The sequence below is a fragment of the Brassica napus genome, chromosome C1, assembly GCF_020379485.1.
Source record: "Brassica napus cultivar Da-Ae chromosome C1, Da-Ae, whole genome shotgun sequence".
Taxonomy (NCBI): Eukaryota; Viridiplantae; Streptophyta; class Magnoliopsida; order Brassicales; family Brassicaceae; genus Brassica; species Brassica napus.
In genome coordinates this window covers 35,517,328-35,538,587 of record NC_063444.1, presented here as the reverse complement: position 1 = coordinate 35,538,587, position 21,260 = coordinate 35,517,328, and the positions used below count along the sequence as shown (strand labels likewise).

The following is a 21,260-nucleotide window of genomic DNA, read 5'->3' as shown; positions in this document are numbered from 1 at the left end:
GCTAGTGGCGTTACCGTCGTTAAAATTAGCATTTTTATTTCTTTAGCTATTTTTAATTTAATTTAATATTTTTTAATTAATAATCTATGTGACACTTTAATTGGTCTTTAAAAGTGAGGTAAATTTAAAAGTTTCAAACTAATTTTTGTCCTTTTCAAACTAATTAACAAAACGTAAATAGTAGTCAAGGAAATTTTTTTGAACCAAAATAATAAATTCTTCATTTAGTTCCACAAACACGAGAATTCTACATTGTAAATCTTACAACTGCACCATATATACAAAATCATGTTTCAATCAAACATGGAGTCAGACAACTAACACACAACCTTGCAAATAATATTAACAAAGTACCATATCTAATATTACATAAATAGTACTATAATTAATTATACATTTTAATTCAAATAAATTTGAACAGTAATCTATCGTTAAATGTAGTAAATTTATGATCAAACAATGAATTTTAAGAAATTAAAATTTAAAATTTATATTATGAAAATTATCCAGAAACATTTTTGGTCAACTAATCAGTAACATTTATTTCAAAAATTATAATCGTTTATATAAGAAACATGGTTTACTTGATTTTCAAATATAATAAATATAAAAAGTTATAGCAAACATGTATATTTTATATTTTCTTGGTCAAATATATTAATTAAATATCTAATATTACATAAATAATTTTATAATTAATTATACATTTTAAATCAAACAAAATTTCAACAATGATCTACCGTAACAACTAAATTTAGTATAAACATAAGATAATCCACTAAAGTATATAAAATTTAACAAAAAAATATGTGAATTTATTTACAAGTTTGTTTCTTTTCTACTAACAAAAATAAAAAAAGAAAAGAAGAATCTCGAGGGTTTTTATGGTCATCCAACTCGAGAAAATCAAAAGAAATGATGTAATACCACAAAAAAAACATACATTACTTAACAAAATAAAATCATATTTAAAAAAAAACAAGTAATATTTACTTTAAAAAATCATAACTAATTTTTTCAGATAATATGGTTTATTTAGTCTTCAAATATAATAACATGTGCACAATTTAACTAATATGTATATTTTTAAATAATAATAATAATCTATATTAAATATTTACTCTAACTATTTAAATTATTTGTTAATTTTTATCCCGCTCTACGGGCGGATCGGTCTTAATAAAAAGGAAATAAACATAAGTCCATTTAGATAATTCATCGACAAGAGCCATATGGATTGACAAACAGAGGGTTCCATAAAATCTGGATAGATAGTATAAATAAATAAGATGGATGGAAATGAGACATGATGAAAAACAAAGAGCCCCAAAGTAGATATACGTGGCGGAGTCCAAATGGCTGGTGTCATTAACAGAAGATATGTCTAGCCACAGAGGATCACAATCGCTTCGTCATCCTCTGTCCAAAAAAAAAAGAAAAGGATCAATCTTTTTAAGCAAAACCCTCAACACTACTCTCGGTTTTCTCTTCTCACAGTCGCAAAGCATTTCCCCGAGAAAGAAGGATGGATTCAAACGTATCCTCATCATCTAAACAGCGAAAGCAGCTAACTTTGCAACAATCCTTCTCCAACATCCAAACCCAATGCTCCGATTTACTCAATAACGTTTCGAAAACCCTAAACCCTCTCTTCAACCACAACTCTTCTCCTCACCACCATCCCAACAACATCTTCTCTGCTCTCGACTCCCTGCGAACCCAAGCCAAGCAAGCTCTCGATTCCGGATTCTCTCGCTTCGCTTCCGGTAACGCACCACCCCTCTGGGCGAGAATCTCTGACGACGGCGGGAAGACTCATGTGGCTGCGGTGGCTCCGGTCCGACGAAGCAGTGGGCCGGGGCTATCCGCTGACGATATGGAGGAGAGGTTGGCGGGTGTTCCTGTTTACGCGCTGAGCAACTCGAATGAGGAGTTCGTGTTGGTCTCAGGGACTGCCACTGGGAAGTCTCTGGGGTTGTTGTTCTGTAAGGAGGAAGATGCGGAGGCGTTGCTTAACCAGATGAAGGCTATGGACCCTCGTATGAGGAAAGAAGGTTCCAAAGTTGTAGCTCTTGCTCTTAGTAAGGTGAAGGGAGTTTGTTTATTATATAGTACTTATTAAGTAGTGTGGTGGTTTCTTGGCTCTTCTGATTTTTTTGGTTTGTTGTTGTTGCTGCAGGTGTTCCAGTTAAAAGTTAATGGTGTGGCGTTTAGGTTGATTCCTGAGTCTACTCAAGTTAAAAATGCTCTCAAGGTAATGTTTATTTGCAATCAGATACTCGAGAACATGTTACCTTCTGCTGAACATGATTGTCATCGTTCATCACTGAGGAGCCCTTTGTGTTAGTTTAACAGCCCTAGGTGGTTTTAGTTGATTGTAGCTCTGTTGACAGCTGTTGAGTCTTTTAGCTAGAGCTAAAAGATTACAAGGGAGCTGACGTAGAGAAGAGGATGTTCTATGTTTGGTCTGGGTTTAGCTTAGGACTAGGAGAGTTTAAGGTTCTCTGGCCTTCACCCTGTGGTTCTATCTTTGGTTCCGTTTTTTCCTCATTTGTCTTCTGTAGAGAAGGAATAAGTAAGGAGAAAATTGTATTTGGCTCTTGTCGGGTCTCTTCCTCTAAATCTCATTTATAAAGTCACATACTGTATGGTAAAACTAAAACCTTAAGCGTAATTCCATGTTGCAGCTAGTTTTGATACACATAATGTATTTGGCTTTAGATACTGTGCTGAGGTTTCTTAACAAAACAATTAAGAAAAGGAGCATTTTTTTTTTCTTTAATCGCCTCAGCTAATTTGTTTTTTTTAAACAGAGGTGGGTAGGATTCACTTGCAGCATATAGGTGTCTTATGGATGTGAATCTTTGTAAGTAAATGATATGTATCTCTCTTCTATATGCGTAAAACAGGAAAGGAAAACAGCTGGTTTCACTGATGACGACTTTAATGGTGTTCCAGTTTTCCAGGTAATGTGTTAATTGCTCTTAAACTTGTGACTTGGCTTCTTCTTTTGCTTAATATCTCTCTTCTTGTTTTGCTTCAGTCAAAGAGCTTGATTCTACGTAGTGATAACAAGAGTTATCGCCCTGTTTTCTTCAGAAAGGTTAGTTTAACACGACCACCACCTTTTCTTGTCTAATCTAATCATCACTTTTTGTCCATACATGATCCAAAAAACTTAAAAGCTGGTGTTCTACTCGGTACAGGAGGACTTGGAAAAATCCCTGACACGAGCTTCCCGCCAACAGAACCGGCTTAACCCTGCTCTGAAACCCGGAGACATTCAGGTTTTTGTTGTTGTTATTCTTTGTCAATCCATTAATTCTTACCTCATACTGAAACGCATGCTTTTTTATGTTTCCAAAAAGGTTGCAGTTTTTGAAGAAATTGTCAAGGGGATGAAGGTAAACAGTAATAGATATATAAACATCACAACAAGACTGTTGGGTCTTTATGAATAACTAGTTTTGCTGAATCTAAGCTTGGGATTGATATTGCAGGAAAACGCAACATCAAACTGGGACGACATTGTGTTTATACCGCCTGGTTTCGAGGTTTCAACTGAGGAAACCAAGGATTAGGTGGAATGATAGATATCCTTGGAGCATCGTAAACGCCCTAAACCAGCTTTTGTGTACGCATGTTCTATGATTTTGTATATGTCAACGGTTGAGCTATGAGAAACCTTTTAGACTTCCAATGAATGTTTCTTTGACATTTTGCTATTAAGTTCATCAGTATCTTCTTTAGAATACATAGCATCCTCGATGAATGAATAAGTCTGCTTAAGTTGGTGTTGGAAACATCCTCAAAAATTTCATGTAATCGAGGAAACAAAAGTAGCAGCAACTTGCATCAAAATAAATTTTCAATATTATATTAAATATATCTTTCTTGAAACTAAATACAGTATGATCTTATATGGTATTGAGTTCTAATTCAATCAAAACAGCATATTTTTTTCTGACTGGATCCCTGGAAATTGCAAAACGAAAGAAACAAGATTATTGCCTCCTTTAATCATGTAGTCCAGCTTTTATAAACAACCCGACTTACTATGCTTCAGTCAAAGAGTCTGATTCTACGGAGATAACAACATGAACATCTCCCGGTTACAGCCGGTTCTGTTGGCGGGGTGCTCTTGTTAGGGATTTTTCCAATGTATGGAACAAAAAGTGATGATTACACAAGAAAAAGGTGGTTGTGTTAACTAACAACCTTTATGAAGACTGAAGAAAACAATGGCAGTAGCTCTTGTTATATTCCAAAAGGTTGATGAAACTGTCAAGTGGATGAAGGTAAATAATAAGAGTGTATATACATCACAATACTGTTGGTTCTGTAAGAATGACTAGTTTTGCTGGTCTGGTTTGGGATTGATATTGTACGTCAAACTGGGACGACCCCTGGTTGTAAGGTTTCAACAATGCAAACCCAGGAGTAGGTGATATGATAGATATCCTTGGACTTGGAGCATCATAAAACACTAATCCGGCTTTTGACAACTAACATAAAGAACTGATCGCAAACTACATAGACTGCAATTGTAACATCTAACTAATAAGATCCGAACAGTTGCTAAGATCAGCATTGAACTTTGCATTAACACACAAATGCAGACAACATTAAGGCAAAAGACAATTCAACTGTGAGAACTTCAAATTTATAACAAAGAGACCCGAACTCAATATCTTGACTGTAAGAAGCAGAATCAGATACTCTTCTTATCTCTTATTGGTTCACGGTTACAAAAAACACAAGCCCAGTTACATTCTACAACCCAGAAACCAAACCAGAAGGAACCACGAATTCAACGACAATGGTGGAATCAACATACTCACGAACCTTCTCTTTCTCCACATTCACCAACTCCGTCTGCACATCCACCGTCTCCAACTCACCCAGATCCTTAAAAAACGCAATCGACGCAATCGAGAAGCCTTTCGCTCTCGCCGGAGAGAAGTTCTCTCCCACAGTGATCTGACCAATCCCCGGAAGCTTCTCGCTAAGCCCCTTGATCACATCCACAATCTCCGACTTAGACTCGTCCGCGAGATTCTCCTTCAGCTTAAGGAACGTGAGTTTCGCGGCGGAGCCAGGAGGCGGAGCTAGGATTCCGGGGACCCGATCCGCGACCCAATCAACGGCCATGACTTCTTCGCAGATCGGCAGCACGGACTCCTTGACGACGCGGACGTGATCGGGATGCGCGGCGTACGCGTTGAGATCCTCCTTGGACCCGTACCGGCTGTGGAGGACGTGGGTGAACGCGGAGGGGGAGGATCTGACGCGGTGGAGAGGCGCGGCGGAGATGTGGATCACTTGGCTGAGGGAGACGAGGCCGTTGAGGCCGTTCATCATGGAGGCGATCTTGGAGGAGTCCGTTTCGGGTTTGACTTTGAAGAGGACGATGTGCTCGATGATCTGGGGAGGAGGGGGAGTGGAGGAGGAAGACATTGCGACGGCGGAGAGGGAGCGTCGTGAGGAGGGGGAGAGAGGGAGACGGAGATGGTTAGGTGGGGAGTGTTTGGTTGGTGAGAACGCGAGAGATAACGGCGAAGAAAATAGCGGCCGAGCTCTAACGCACATCATCTCTCTCTTATCGTTTGGTTTCGGCGTCTTGTGGAGTGAAACGTTCGTTTCGATCGCGTCTGTGAGTTAAAATGTTTTGGTTGGTGAAGATTTTGGGAGTCGGTGAGGGGGTTCGAGTATATTAAGTTATGTTGATTCAGCGTGAGAAATATATGTCACTAATAAGTTTTCTTTTTATTTAAATTAGAACTATATGATGGGGTACGTATATTTATTACTATTTAAAGCATATTAACCTATATATTTGTGGATCTCTTCCAAAATTGACCTAAATTTATTTTTAAACAAAAAATAATATTTTTTCCCTATTCACTATAAAAAAGTTAAATAAATTACAAAATATCATTATTATTTTTCGAAATAGATAGCTTTTAACATTTACTCAAATATTCTCATTTTCATTATTTATTTATAAAATTGTCATTGTCATATATATCACCAACCACCGTCAACAAGTAAAACTAAATTCTAAATGCAATTGAAATCAATTTCTACATCTTTTTATCTCAATTTTTACAGACATAGATCATTATCTTGCATATTCTCTCTTATTTCAAGATTACATTTTTATTAAAATTACTAGGAGCATTGCCTCCGCACAAACGCGGAGTTGTGGACAGAGATCTTGTTTCATCCCAATATTTTTAGGGTTATTGTAGCTGTGAATTTTGCGTTTTGGGTTGATCATTGTTTTTCAAGTTTTTTATTGTTATAGAGTTAGAGTTGTGATGATGAACTGTGTATGCACTGTTCTCCACTCACGAAAGACTACTGTGTTGGTAATGTGATTGATATAGTTTGTGATGTTGTTTGTTGTGTCACTGAGACTTATTGTTTGTTTGTCTTTTTAATTTGTTATTTGTATTATTGAGATTACATAAATTATATTAAGGTTGTTGAGGGTGCCTTTTGTTTCTGGATATTTTTTCTCCAGTTTAGTTGTGTAAGTTATGTGTATTAAGTAATAATTTTTTTAATTCTTATTATGTTGGTTATATGTTTTTTATTTTTAAACTTGTTACTTTTACCGGACCTTTAAAACAAATACATGAAACTTGTAGATATAACTATAAAATGAGTGACAATTAGTATTTGGACCTTAATGGGTTTTAAACGAATATATGTATTTCTCATAAGAAGACAATAGCAGTGGCCTGTTGATATTGAGCATGTAAGCTATTTTCATAAGACAAAATGAGTGATTAGGTGGAGATGTTGTTGCCGCCTTGTGTCTGTTGGGATTGTCTTTTGTATCTCCTGGTGTGGCTGTGGTTTCTTTTATTGTTTGGGTTATTGTGGTTTCTTTTAAGCTGTAAAATAAAGATTTGTGTGAAATTAGATTGATAAGTAAGAGAGATAAATAGACGACCACAAATCTTGGGTAGGAAATATTTTTGATAATAGATGTTAGCACAATATATACAGTAATATAAAGGGAATTATGTGTTGATTGTTTCTTACGGATCAATGAGGAGACGGATAACGACTCGAGTTGTTTCTTTGGTGAGGTCAGAGCCCTGGACAGAACGGATTTGTCCAACCACATCTGCGAGTTTAAATATCAGTTATGATATCGAAACATAATATAAAACCATATACAATATGATAATATACCTGAAAGTTCTAGGTTTGTGTTCGCAATCACTTGGAGATTTTCGAACAGTCTAATCTTGACTGGAGATTGATCTCAACAGCACCCTTGATGACTTCATCAATAATGGTTAGTGAGATGAAACAAATAAGGAATGGATGATCAATTATCTTGTACATGCTTGAGCACCTAACAACCTCAAAACGATCAACTTTCACAATGGAATCTGCTTTCAAAGATGGCATGTAATGATTAGCACGTCCGACGGGAGTAAACCCATGAATCACAAAATCTGCAAATAATATTATTCAACAAAGAATCAGGAAATCAATTAAAACAATTATGTTAAATAAGTGTGATAGATCGAAGATTAACTTACCTTTTCATCAAGGAAGAGAACCATGATTCCCACAAACTCTCTATCTTTCTTGAAGTTCAGGGAATCCCAAAAGCGGAGGAAGCCAGAGGCTATGCTCTGACTACTAAGACCAAGACTAGCCCTGGGCATTTGGGTATTCGATTCGGTTTCGGGTAGGAACCATTCGGTTCCGGGTATATCGGATAAATTATTCTTATACCCAATGGGTACTTAGGAAATTTCGGTTTGGTTTCGGTTCGGTTTCGGTCGGTTTCGGTTCAGTTTCGGGTACCCATTTAATAAATGAATCAAATATATATATACAAAATATATGAGTTCATATGTTAATCTAAGTGGTCTAGTGGTTACACACTTGCATATTTGTCAATCCAACTAGAGTTCGAATCAATAAAGTGCTAGTTTTATAAGTATTTATTGAATTTTAATATAAAAATACCATATATATATAATATATCTTCTTTATATATAAAGTACTGTTTGCTCTCTCCTAGGTGCGCCACGTCAGCATCCATCTAGGAAAGTCGAGCTCTGGCGTTGCGACACCTGTCCACTTAAACTATACGCTGCGTTTGATTCATTTTTGCTCCTTTCGTTTTCGTTTGATTCTATGGGCTTCCCGTATTAAATATTTGGGCTTAGACGTGGACTATTAAAAAAACCATAGCTTTCGTCGCATCTACTTTCTTCCAAACGACGACCATCGACTTCTTAGGGTTCATGTGTTCTTCGAGATAATCGACAATGGAGTTTCGGGAGAGTTATCTGAGACGAATCTTCATGAGAATCTCTGGATCGAGATGTGTTCGTGTCCTTTCGTCTGAGTTTCTTCTCCCCATAACCGTTACGGCCAGATGCATTGATTGATTGGCATTAACGACCTTAAATCCTTCGACCTACTCCAAGAAAGATTCCTCATTCAATGCATCTCTCCTCTCTTCTCAACCTAAACAGGCTATATAATGTATGTGGAATGCATGGGTATCAATCTCGGAGATAGACCATTTTATCACTCTGAAACGAACCAGGTTGCTCTTGCAGAGGCAGAAACTGAAAGTAGCTTCCATCTTGAAGGAGCAGGTGAGAATATGAACTTCTAGCAATGTGAATTATCCTGTAATTTTCTATAATTGTGTTTGTAGTTACTATGTTTATGCTAACAAAAATGATTGTATTTGGATACGTAGATGGGTTACCTAGAAGAATGGTCTCTTATGGATAGAGATCATTCAGTTTCTTTGTTAGGAGCAATTGAAGCCTTGAAAGCCAGCACGCTTCATTTTCCAGTTATTGAAAAAGCTGTGGTGAGTGTTTGTTTTGGCTTATTTTGTATCATTTGAGTCTGTTTCTGATTTTTTTTTTTTTTTTTTGTGTTTTAGGTTGATATTCTAGATCTCAAGCATATTGTTAGTTTGGCTGTTGTGCACGGTATGGCGTCTTCCATATTCTCGCTGATATCAAAGGTAAATTACTTTTCTCAGGAATTATAACGATCTTATGAAGCTTATTCTCTTATCGCCTTATTCTCTTATCGCTTCTCTGTGCAATGTTTGGTGTGGTTGGAAGAATATAAATATACAATGTAAACTATAGCTGAGACATGTGCACATACTGCAGAAGAATGGTTTTCGTGAGAGTAAAGAGAGGCATACAAATATCATAATTGTTATTATTAGATATAAAGTGAAAACTAGCTGATGTTCGTTCGTATGTGCATACGTCCAGAGGCTGAATTGTTTGGAGTATTAGTTACTGGCTGTTGCTTGGTGTTTTGTGGACCTTATCTAAATGCATGTTTCTTTTTATTGTTTGCTGTCATTGGTAGGTAGATGAAATGAATTCAGTAATGGCGGAAATGATGCATATCACTGCACAAGAAACAGTCTTGCTCAAACAATGTGAAAGATTCTTATCAGTAGCAGCAGCTATGTATGTTAAAATAGTTGCAGATTGACCGACTGGAAGAAGAATAGGTTAAGGACTGTAGCATGAAGACACACATAATACAACTATGCCGGAAACTGACTTCACAACTGTAGAAACTGATGGGTTTTCCATGACTTGATTTCCAAAGTTTTGTTTCAAGTTTTCAATTTCAATAATTAATACCATTTAGAACAAGTAGACTGCTTAGCTTTCAAAAGCTTAACATATGAGCCTCATCAGATATACCTTATTAAATATTATAACTAATATAATTTAACGAAAATTCAAACATATTTATATTCAAGAAATAACAAGCTCTCACAAATGGGGTATTAGACGGCAAATCTCTGCAACAAAATAAGATTAAAACTCAGAGATTGGTTTTTACAAAAAAAAAAAAAAAAACTCAAAGATTGGTTGACTTGCAAGTTATTACTAGAACCATTCGAACATAAATACATACATAATGGAGGTTGACCTGCTCCTCCTCGACGCTAAGGTAGTTCCGCACTGCTTTGAAACCTAATATTCTGTTTAACGTAAGTCCATTTGTTCATGTCTTGATTATCAAAAATATTTCCCAGAAGCGTTTGGTTATCTTAAAATATTTGGGAGATGATTATTGGTTTCTTTTTTGTTGATTATGATTTGTTCAAATTTTTTTATATTTGTTCTGATTGTTTTTCTTTCCGAAGCTTTTTTGCTTTGTTTTGTGTTAGTACTGGCGTTGTTCTATTTTCTGGTGATCTGAAGGGAAAACACCCCTCAGACTTTCAAGAAAGAGCACCCCAAAAACAAATTTGTTGCTGTTTGAGTGATTCTTCTCATCTTAAAATTATTTTGTACCTTATCCTCTCAATCTGTACAGTTGTACTGCGGTTAAAGTTCTATGGATAATCAGGTTGGAAATGTAGCTGGAGACCAGTGGAAATCCATGCCATATGTTGTGTTTCTAATACGTATGTTTGACAATAATGAAAGGATGTAAATCAAAGAGTGAAACCATGAGTTCCAAGTAAGGTTCAGCCATATCTCTGGATATCTACTTTGATTTATCGTTTATATAGATAGATCATTCAAAACAAATCTTATTATGTTAAAGAATTTGTGCTGGATATTCTAATTTTTCAGATCTCTGTATGCAAAGGGATGCAATAAGACAACTGTATCACTGTATGGAGGCTTCTCTTTGGGTGGCATTCTGGGATCACATTTATCATATGGTTTTGATGTTTATGTATTTAATTGCTTATGTTATGTGTACACTTGGTCCTTTAAATATTTTTGTGCGTTCATAGGCTTAAGCTTCCACTTCAGTAGGAAAGGCAACACAAATGTGGACTACAAATCTGAAGTTCCATAGAATAATATGTTAACTAGGTATTTTATCAGTATGATGAATATTACTTCATCATCTTTTGAGGACTAACGTATGATAATCAGTGTAAGAACAACCAAACAATGATAAATGGAAAGAAAAATGTGAGATGTGGTAGACGACACATTATACTAAAAAAAGGAAAATACACAGTAAAAATGCTTTAAGGAACCAAAAAAAACCATAGAATGAAGATATCGTAATTGTATTGCAAACCCAATATTAGGAGACTATACACAAAACCAAGCACAACGCAAACATTAGGACGACCTCGCAAATCTTAAAAACAAGTACATGACTATCTATGACCCAACAAACTTAGTAAACACAACAATCAAACATCATAATAGGGCCACACCGAACAAAGAACTAATTAGGTCCATCGTTCTTCCGTCAAAGAAATAAAGAGTTTTACACTACTAAACTGTTATAAATAAAAATATAAGCACTTATATACCACACAAAAATGCACATATTAATGAAATAACATGTACTTACTTTTTTTTTTGTCAACAACATGTACTTACTTTGAAAGTCAAAATATAACAAATATTAAGAACCAAGTAACATAATAACATTTTTATGAATTTTATATTGTAAGAAAAGTAGGTTTTCTAAAAATAATAAAAAACATTTTTGTAAAAGCCGTAACAAAAATAATAAAGGTCAATAATATTTTCATCGAGAATTTTAGGAATATTTAGTTTTATATTTTAGTTATAAATATATATGATATAAGGATTGATATAAGGATTTATATTTTAATTCTAAATATATATGATATATATTATTTTTTTACTTTTTGGTTTTACATTTTAATTTTCGAAGATAATTAAATATGATTAATATAGAAACTATCTTTTCATACATAAGAAAAATAGAAGTCATCCATATATAAATTAAGTATAAAAATTATCAAGCTAACTCCACATATTTCTTAATATCTAGCTCTATAAAACCACACGAGGCATTGGCGGATGCTGCATATCCCAACTTCCTCCAGAACTATCAAGATACAGAATACCTAAAAGAAAGGGCTGTCCTGACACCTACCAACAGTACAGTACAAGAGGTGAACGATTATCTCCTCTCCAGGGTCCCATCGTAGGCTAGGGAATATTTAAGTTCTGATATCATTGAGTTGGAAGCTCATCAGATGATGATTGGACCAACCACTACCCGCCTGAGTACCTAAATTCTCTAGAATTTTCGGGACTGCCCAACCACAGATTGTGCTTGAAAGTTGGAGCTCCAATGATGCTGCTGTGTAATCTTAACCAGGATAAAAGTTTATGCAATGGTACGAGAATGGTGGTAACCCTCCTAGAAAACAGATTTGTTAAAGCTAAAATCATGACTGGGACAGGTATTGGGGAAGAAGTTTTGATCCCTAGGATCCAGCTCATTCCCACCACACCATCCATCCCTTCACTTTCCGTCGATGACAATTCCCGATCAGATTGTGCTACGCCATGACAATCAACAAGAGCCAAGACCAAAGCCTGAAACAAGTTGCTTTATATCTCCCTCACCCTGTTTTCACTCACGGACAGTTGTATGTTGCTATGTCTCGAGTAACAACCCCATCTGGTGTTAAAATATTAGACGAAACTTCCGATATGGACGGTGAAGATGGAGTTACTAATATCGTCTACAAGGAAATCTTCAAGGATGTTCGAACAACTAAGGTTATAACTACACTTTATATAATGCAACTATATCAAACTTATTACTTGAAATCTCTTATTACTTGCAGTGAAAGCAAGCGGCACCCGTACGACTTTGATGTTTCGTCAACAAACATCGTTCCCAAAACTACCATCACTATTATTTTGATACTCTGCACTCTCTTTTCAGTTTTTACATTTCATGCACACAGAACTCTTATTTTATAGTTATACAAATCTCGGATTAATGGCAACATAGTTATTAAATTTTCTATAAAATTTACTAAAACCTGTAAAAACCTAACTAATATATAAACTTTAATATAACACAAACTATACCCATTCCAAAATTTGTTAAATTTTACATCCCGCCCGAAGGGCGGGCCGACCCTAGTGTATAATATTAGAGAGTACATAAAGGATAACATGGTTTGGTGATAATAATGTTCTCATTCTTCATGTTCGAGTGGGGTTGATGACATTTTACCTTATATTTGAAAGTGGATACTTGTTTTTCGGATATTCGGGTACCCGTTCAGTTTTTGGTTCGGTTCCGGTTATTCGGATATAGAAATTTAAGAACCATTCGGATATTTGAGAGTTTCGGTTCGGTTTCGGTTTCGGGTAATTTGATTCGGTTCCGGTTCGGTTTTTCGGTTCCGGTTTTTTTGCCCAGGGCTAACCAAGACGGAGAGACTCGAAGGTTGAGTGACGGACGACGGAACGCCGGTTCGAGGAACTGGAGAGGCAGAGAGAAACATTTCCTAGAAGATGGTTAAAGCTAAGAGGAATCAATGAGTTTTGTGGAGATGCAGATTGGGTTCATCCAGATTGGGTTCATCAAAGATGAGAATCATATATATAGGGTTTACAGAGGGGCTACAAATCAGGAACATTTATGATCAAGCGATCTAAGATGGGGACATGAAGAGTTCACCGGTGAAAAAATAAATTACGAACATACACACGGCGCAACTCTGTAACTCAGACTTGTTTGAGACAATGATGAAAAGAACTCAAACTCATGCTAAACGACAACAATTTACAATGTGGGAAAACTATAATTGTTGAAAAATTGAGCTTTTTTAATACACTTGTAGGCCCGACCCTCAGAGGAAGCCGAAGAAGCAAGGGCTTTCGACCTTCATAAATATATATTAGGTTCGGCCATCAATGCACAAAGTATTATTTAGCTTAGTGGTATAAATGTTGGTGTTTATATCTCAATAACCCGGGTTTGAGCCATGAGCTTGACACTTTTTCACACTTTTTAAAAGTGGAGCCCATAAAACGCTGACGTGGCGCGCTGAGGAGTGAACAAAAACTCAACTATTATAATATAGATTATTGGTCAATAATAAATAGGTTTTTTAAGGAAATTTTGGATGGTTAGAGAAACTAAGCACAAACTCTACCTGGATCTAAATATAATATTCAAAATTTTCAAATTTGTTTTACGTAGAAAATTTCTACATAAATCTGCTCCACCGAGAAGATTTCTGGAGAATTCGTTCATGCATAGGTTAGTTTTGCAATTGACCATTATGTAAATTTTTCTTAACAAGCTTCTTTAAAAGTCTACTAATTTTGCTTCATAAGCAAAAAAAAATAGAGTTGATTTCGGAAAGTCTCTATAAAATAGAGATTATTTTAGCATTTGACTAAATTTATATAAAAATTTAAATTTTCATAGCAAACTTCTAGTGAAACCTGTTGTGACAACACTTCGAGAAAAGATTGTTGTGGCGAGCCTTTTGAAAAAGTCTATTGTGACAACTTCTGACATATCACAAAAATTCTCTGAAGTATCATAAAATATTTTTTAAGATCAGTTTTACCACAAAATAAAATATTTAATAAAAATTAATTAATTTGCAGATTTCGTGAGAAAGCCCTAGGTGAAAAGATTTCTCCCAAAGTCTATTCGATGTTTATTCTGAGATTTTAACAAACCCTTAAAATTGAGAATAGAATGCTGGAGAAATCTTTACGCTATGAGATTTCTCCGATGTCTATTCGTATAAAATCAAACATGGTTAATATCAAAACTAACTTGAATAGACTTCTTATGACATGTGACAATAAGAAGACTTTCTGAGAAGATAGTCTGCAAAATTTTGGCAATTACAAAATAAACATGAATATCAAAGAATATTTTTGTAGAAGTGTGCTCTAAGAAACTCAAAAATAATTTTTTTAATACAAAATTAACCTGATAATTTATGAAAGAAAATTTCTCAAAAAATCTATTCATTGAGCAAACTTGTTGAGAAGTCTTCCTTCGTTAATTTTTAATTGCGAAAATAACCTAAAAATGATACTTGTTGAGAAGTATCCACAAGAATAATTCTTTACAAGACTTTCTCCGTTAATTTTAGTAGATTTGCATTTTATCAAAATCTAAAATGAATTTTTTAATTATTTTTTTGTTTATTATGTGTATGTCAATCGTGGTTCTTCTAAATTAATTTTATAACGATATTTTATGATGATGAGATCAACAATATTTTATTTCTTTATGTTTTAAACTAATAAGAAAAAAATTCTTGAGAAATCTATACTAATAAAAGGGACCTTTTGAGGCTTCATAGAGCGTCCACATCAGCGAAAAAAATTATCTCCAAAGATGACACGTGGCAATATTACCAAAAAATAAAAAAATAACTAATAAGTAAATATATATATAAAGAAAATAAAATAATAAGTAAATACACATTATAAGAAATAGAAAATTTACATTAAACATTTATGTGAAAAAGTATAATAAAATAAATAAATAAGTAAAACAGAAAATATTTCGGTTGTTAAAAAATAAAAAAAATAAATAAATAAGTGAATATACAATATAAAAAAAAAATTAAATATACAATGTAAGAAATAGTAACATTACATTAACCAATAATATGTAAATATACAATATAAAAAAAATAATAATAAGTAAATATACAATATAAGAAATATAAATATTACATTAAACATCTATAATAATATCGTTATTTGATATAAAAAGAAGAAAATTAGAATAAGTAAATATACAATTAAGAATTGAAAAAACTAAATTAAACATCTATAAAAAATAACTAAATACAAAATATAAGAAATATAAATATTATACTAAACATTATCTTATTATTAGAATAAGTATATATAAAATATAAGAAAAATAAATAATAAGTAAATATAGTATATAAGAATCAAAAATATTACATTAAATATATATCGTAAAATTATCATTTATATAAAAACAAAAAAATTAGAATAAATAAATATAAAAATAAGAAAAGATAAACAATAAGTAAATACACAATATAAACCTTTTGAGGCTCCATAGAGTGTCCACGTCAGCGAAAAAAACTTATCTCCGAAGATGACACGTGACATTATTACCAAAACATAAAAAATAACTAATAAGTAAATATAGATATAAAGAAAAATAAATAATAAGTAAATACACATTATAAGAAATAGAAAATTTACATTAAAAATTTATGTGAAAAAGCATAATAAAATAAATAAATACGTAAAACAGAAAATATTTCGGTTATTAAAAAATAAATAAATAAATATATAATATAAATAATAATAATAAATAAATATACAATATACGAAATAGAAACATTACATTAAACAATAATATGTAAATATACAATATAAGAAAAAATAAATATTAAGTAAATATACAATATAAGAAATATAAATATTACATTAAACATCTATCATAATATTGTTATTTGATATAAAAAGAAGAAAATTAGAATAAGTAAATATACAATTAAGAATTAAAAAAAACTAAATTGAACATCTATAAAATAATAACTAAATACAAAATATAAGAAATATAAATATTGTACTAAACATTATCTTACTATTAGAATAAGTAAATATAAAATATAAGAAAAATAAATAATAAGTAAATATAGTATATAAGAAATAAAAATATTACATTAAATATATATCGTAATATTATCATTGATATAAAAACAAAAAAAATAGAATAAATAAATATAAAAATAAGAAAAGATAAACAGCAAGTAAATACACAATATAAAAAATGGAAAAACTAAATTAAACATATATTTGAAAAATGTATAGTTAAATAAATAAATAAAAGTAAATTTACATTATAAAAATATTACACTAAACATCAATTCTAATATTAGAATAAGTAGATATAAAATATAAGAAAAATAAATTATAAGTAAATATACAATATAAAAAATACAAAAATACATTAAACCTCTATTTGAAAATATATAATAATGTAAATAATAAGTAAATATATAATATAAGAAATAGAAATATTACATTAAATATCTATCGTAATATTATAATTTGATATAAAACAAAAAAATTAGATAAATAAATATACAATATAAGAAATAAAAAAAGCTACATTAAACGTCTATCTGAATATGTATAGTTTAACATTTTATTATTTTCAAATATTTTTGTAAGTAAATATACAATATAAGAAAAATAAGCATACAATATAAGATAATATTTTTATCTCATTAAACATCTATCATAATATTATCATTTGATATAAAAACAAGAAAATTAGAATAAGTAAATCTATAGTATAAGAAAAAAAAGGTAAAATACAATTAAGAAATGAAAAGACTAAATTAAAACATATCGCTGAAAAATGTATAGTAAAATAAATAATAAGTAAATATACAATATAAGAAATACAAGTATTATATTAAACTTCTACCGTAATATTAGAATAAGTAAATATACAGTATAAGAAAAAATACACAATAAATAAATATATAATATCAGAACTGGAAAAACTAAATTAAACATCTATCTGAAAAATGTATAGTAAAATAAATAATTAGGAAATATAGACTACAAGACATAAAAATAAAAAAGATAGTTAATCCAAAAATGGAGGATCACCAATTTGCGTGGATATTATGGTATATTTGGAAATGTCAAAAGAACAAAGTTTTTATTAATTTGGATGTTGATCCAAGATATACGCTTAAACTAACGGAATTAGAATCAACACTTTGGGCGGAGGCACATGTAACAAATAATTAGAGGGTTGCAAATCAATTACATGAAATAATTGTATCAACAATACCAGGAAGATGGTGTTTCATAGATTGTTCATGAAAAGATGAGGAACAGTTTTCAGGACAAGGTTGGTACATCACTTTAGCGGGTTTTGATGGATTTCTAGGGGCACGGAATGTCCGGGCAAGTCTTTCACCTCTTCATTCGGAGGTAGAAGCGCTAATATGGACAATGGAATACATGAGGAATTTACGGCAATTTCATGTCACATTTGCTACAGATTGTTCTCAACTGGTAAAGATGGTTTCAGAACCAGAAGAATGGCCAGCTTTTGACAATTATCAAGAAGACATTAAGCTGCTGAAAAGAAGCTTTCTAAACTCAGAGATCGTTCATGTACCTCAGACGGAAAATCAAAAGGCGGATAGTTTAGCACGCAGTGCTAGAAAACAACCGTCTTTCGTCGTTCACATGGACAGAGTTACCGGTTTGGTTTACAGAGTCGGCATGAGTCTGTAGATGATTGATGTCAAAAAAAAAAGACATAAAAATATTAGTATAAAAATAAATAATAAGTAATATTATTAAGATATTTTATTTTTATTCTAATATTATAATACATTTATAATTTAATATTATGTAATATTTTAATATCATTGTTAGTAATATTAATCATATAGAAATGTTAAATATTATAATAAGTAAATATAAAATATAAGAAAAAAATAAACAATAAGTAAATATAGTATATAAGAAATAAAATATTATATTAAATATATATCGTAATATTATGATTGATATAAAAGCAAGAAATTTAGAATAAATAAATATACAAAATAAAAGAAGATAAATAGTAAGTAAATATACAATATAAAAAATAGAAAAACTAAATTAAACATTTATCTGAATTAAACATTTATTAAAGAGTAAAATTATATCTATGCTATAATGTTAAATAAACTAGACTTAAGGTTTAGAGCTATGGGGTGGAATTTTGTGGATATGATTTTAAATTTTGAAAAATAAAAAAGAAATGTTAAAATTTTCAAATAAAATGGGTTACTTTTTTCATTTCCTTATTGATGACTATTTTGTGAGAAAAAGTTAAAAACGACTATTTGAAAGAATTTCCCTACAAATTAAGAAAAATTAAATAATAAGTAAATATATAATATAAAAATTAAAAACTATATGAAACATCTATATGAAAAATGTATAGTTTTCTGTTTTTTTCTAAAGAAATAAGTATTTACACAAACATACAATTTAGAATTTTGTTGTTGTTTAGAATACAACGTCCAAATGAATAGCCATATAGTTAACATTTAAAAATATAAATAGCTCCGCGCGTAGCGCGGCTTAACTCCTAGTCTACTCCTAAAAAGGTTTATTTGTTGTAATTAGAGAGTTTTAGAGACTGAATATTTCTGTGTTTTTACTAATGATCAAGAGGGTTCCTTTATATAAGGATTACAAGACGAAGATAAATGAAAAGTATTCAAAACCTAAACTCACTAGGATTAGGAAAACTACTAATACATAATAATGGAAAGATTACATCTACTAGGAAAAGGAAAGGATTTCCTTTTCTCCAAGCTTTGTGGCCACCTTTCTCTCTCCTGAAGTCGGCTCTCTCTCTCTCCTCTCTCTAGGCTTCGGCCATCTCTCCATCTTCTAGGTATTGGGCCGGTCTTTGTCTGGGCCTGGTTAATGGCAATCCACTCCATGATTTATAACACTCCCCCTTGGATGCCATAACCGTACATGATTTGTAGTACGCTTCATGTTGCCTCATTAAAACCTTATCAGGAAAACCCAGTGGGACAAAACCGTGATGAAGGAAAAAGAGTACAACACGCACTACTCCCCCTGACGTGAACCTCACTGTAGGTTTCTACATTCTACGCATCTGGTGCGTGATCTTTCCTGTATATGTAGGAATGGAGTAATTGGCCAAGTTCATTACTAAGCCGTATCTAGACCACTTTGACCTCTTAGGTCGTTTTCTCATGTCTCTTGACATCGAGTGTCCCGGTAAAGCATGTGTGCTAAATAATGTGAACCATATTGTTCTCGGGGATCACTATTGGGTCTTTGCAAATCGTGTTTGCATATGTCCATAGTCTAGACGTGATCGTCTACTCTTAACTCTTTACTTTAGTCGGACAAAATAAGTACTTATGGACAATGTACTAGACATAGTTATCGTGAACCTATGTCTCGATCTGGCCGATCCATGTCTGGTTCATAGACCTCGTCTATACATGTCCACTACTTGTCTCATGAGTGTTCAAGATCAATGATCATTGATGTGAGTTTATAATCTCTTATTATGGCTCTGTGGCCGAACACTCTCATGGATGTGGACATCGATTTCTTTGCCTTAGGCAGTACCATATCTATCTCGGACATTGTAGTCCTTTATCCATCTCTTGATGGTGTCTCATGACCTCTGTTGCTATGGATTATATCACACACTGAAATATATATTATTAGGTCATAGATCTCGGCTCTCACAAGCTTTATGGACTACAATACATTTGTATCCGGTTGATCTTTTGTCTCTACTAGCCCATGATTAAGAAGAAGGGCTAGACGCCTTTTAGTCTTAAAAGCCGGACGCGTCTAGTAGGATAGCCAGACGTTCTTTGCTGAAGAGTCGGACGCCCTTAGACGGACAGAGTCGGACATCTTTAATTTGAAGGGTCGGGGCCGGACGCTTTTGATCGGACACCCACATAGATTTATTCTATGCCTACTAACCTCTTTAAGGTTTAGTATATTCACAAGGAATTTTAAATATATGGACTGTATTGGATTGTCTTTTATACAACTCCAAGATCAATGATCACGCGTGATCAATTTCTTTTACATACTATATGCAGCCGGTTTATGTTTCAGTCCATGAATCAGCTTAGGAACGAAGTTGTTCTTTCATCTTATCCAGTGATCCATATGCTGCTTACTACATCATTTGTATCTAATTTCTTTCTTATGACCAGACCATTTTCAATTTCGAAAAACTGTAGCAGCATCCACCACATAGGAGTTTATCTCCTTATAATCTGTTCCTTTGATCTCTGTGAGTACCTTGTGTAACAAGCTATAATCTAATGCTGGTAAGTAGGAAGACATGAACACTCTTAGACCTCGTGATCATGTGCCTTCTCTCACGGTTTCTTTATCTCACAAGATCCATCTATTTAACTAGTTTATCAGATGGCGTTTCTGTATATGGCCAATACGCCCATCTCTCTTTTAGATACTTTGAACCTCCACGTTTTATCTTTTCTAATCTCTATGATCTTTTATGATTGTATGAGTACTCTTTCGTGGGTTCATGATCCTCGTTCATCTCTTTATGTTCAAGTGCTATTCTCTTATGTATCTTTATACAAATGTGTGTGTGTGCCGACACTTTCATGTGGTTCCATTATGTTCCAGACATGATCTAATAGATTTGAGATCTTATTATCCAGGACCTTTATTACCTAGTAGCTTGGTGTCCCAAGCCACATGGCTTGGTACGTTAGATGTGTAGCTGCGCAGCCTTTTCTCAATGTCTGGTATGGTTTCTCTTATAATCTCGGATCTGTATTCTATGCACCATTTTTCTATCCGAAATTCTTTTATCTTATGGAACACTTGGTCTATCTTGTATAGACTCTATAGCAACTTGACTATGTCTCTTCTAGGACATTCATTTGG

General features: G+C 32.8%; 3 protein-coding genes across 3 annotated transcripts; 2 read left to right on the top strand and 1 right to left on the bottom strand.

Moving 5' to 3' along the window:
• The first annotated feature begins 1,438 nt into the window (after nt 1-1,438).
• On the top strand, nt 1,439-3,717 carry LOC106357525 (protein TIC 22-like, chloroplastic). The gene is made up of 7 exons (XM_013797190.3): nt 1,439-2,086; nt 2,180-2,254; nt 2,910-2,966; nt 3,044-3,103; nt 3,207-3,287; nt 3,369-3,404; nt 3,501-3,717. The coding sequence occupies exons 1-7, from the start codon at nt 1,526-1,528 to the stop codon at nt 3,579-3,581; spliced, it is 951 nt and encodes a 316-aa protein (XP_013652644.1). The 5' UTR covers nt 1,439-1,525; the 3' UTR covers nt 3,582-3,717.
• Nucleotides 3,718-4,647: 930 nt separating this feature from the next.
• On the bottom strand, nt 4,648-5,730 carry LOC106357523 (stress-response A/B barrel domain-containing protein UP3). Its single transcript, XM_013797186.3, has one exon. The coding sequence runs from the start codon at nt 5,590-5,592 to the stop codon at nt 4,774-4,776; it is 819 nt and encodes a 272-aa protein (XP_013652640.1). The 5' UTR covers nt 5,593-5,730; the 3' UTR covers nt 4,648-4,773.
• A 1,966-nt stretch (nt 5,731-7,696) lies between these two features.
• On the top strand, nt 7,697-9,680 carry LOC125575252 (protein SNOWY COTYLEDON 3-like). Its single transcript, XM_048745693.1, has 4 exons — nt 7,697-8,639; nt 8,747-8,863; nt 8,939-9,022; nt 9,385-9,680. Exons 1-4 carry the CDS (start codon nt 8,526-8,528, stop codon nt 9,511-9,513), a joined length of 444 nt encoding a protein of 147 aa, XP_048601650.1. The 5' UTR covers nt 7,697-8,525; the 3' UTR covers nt 9,514-9,680.
• Nucleotides 9,681-21,260: the final 11,580 nt, after the last annotated feature.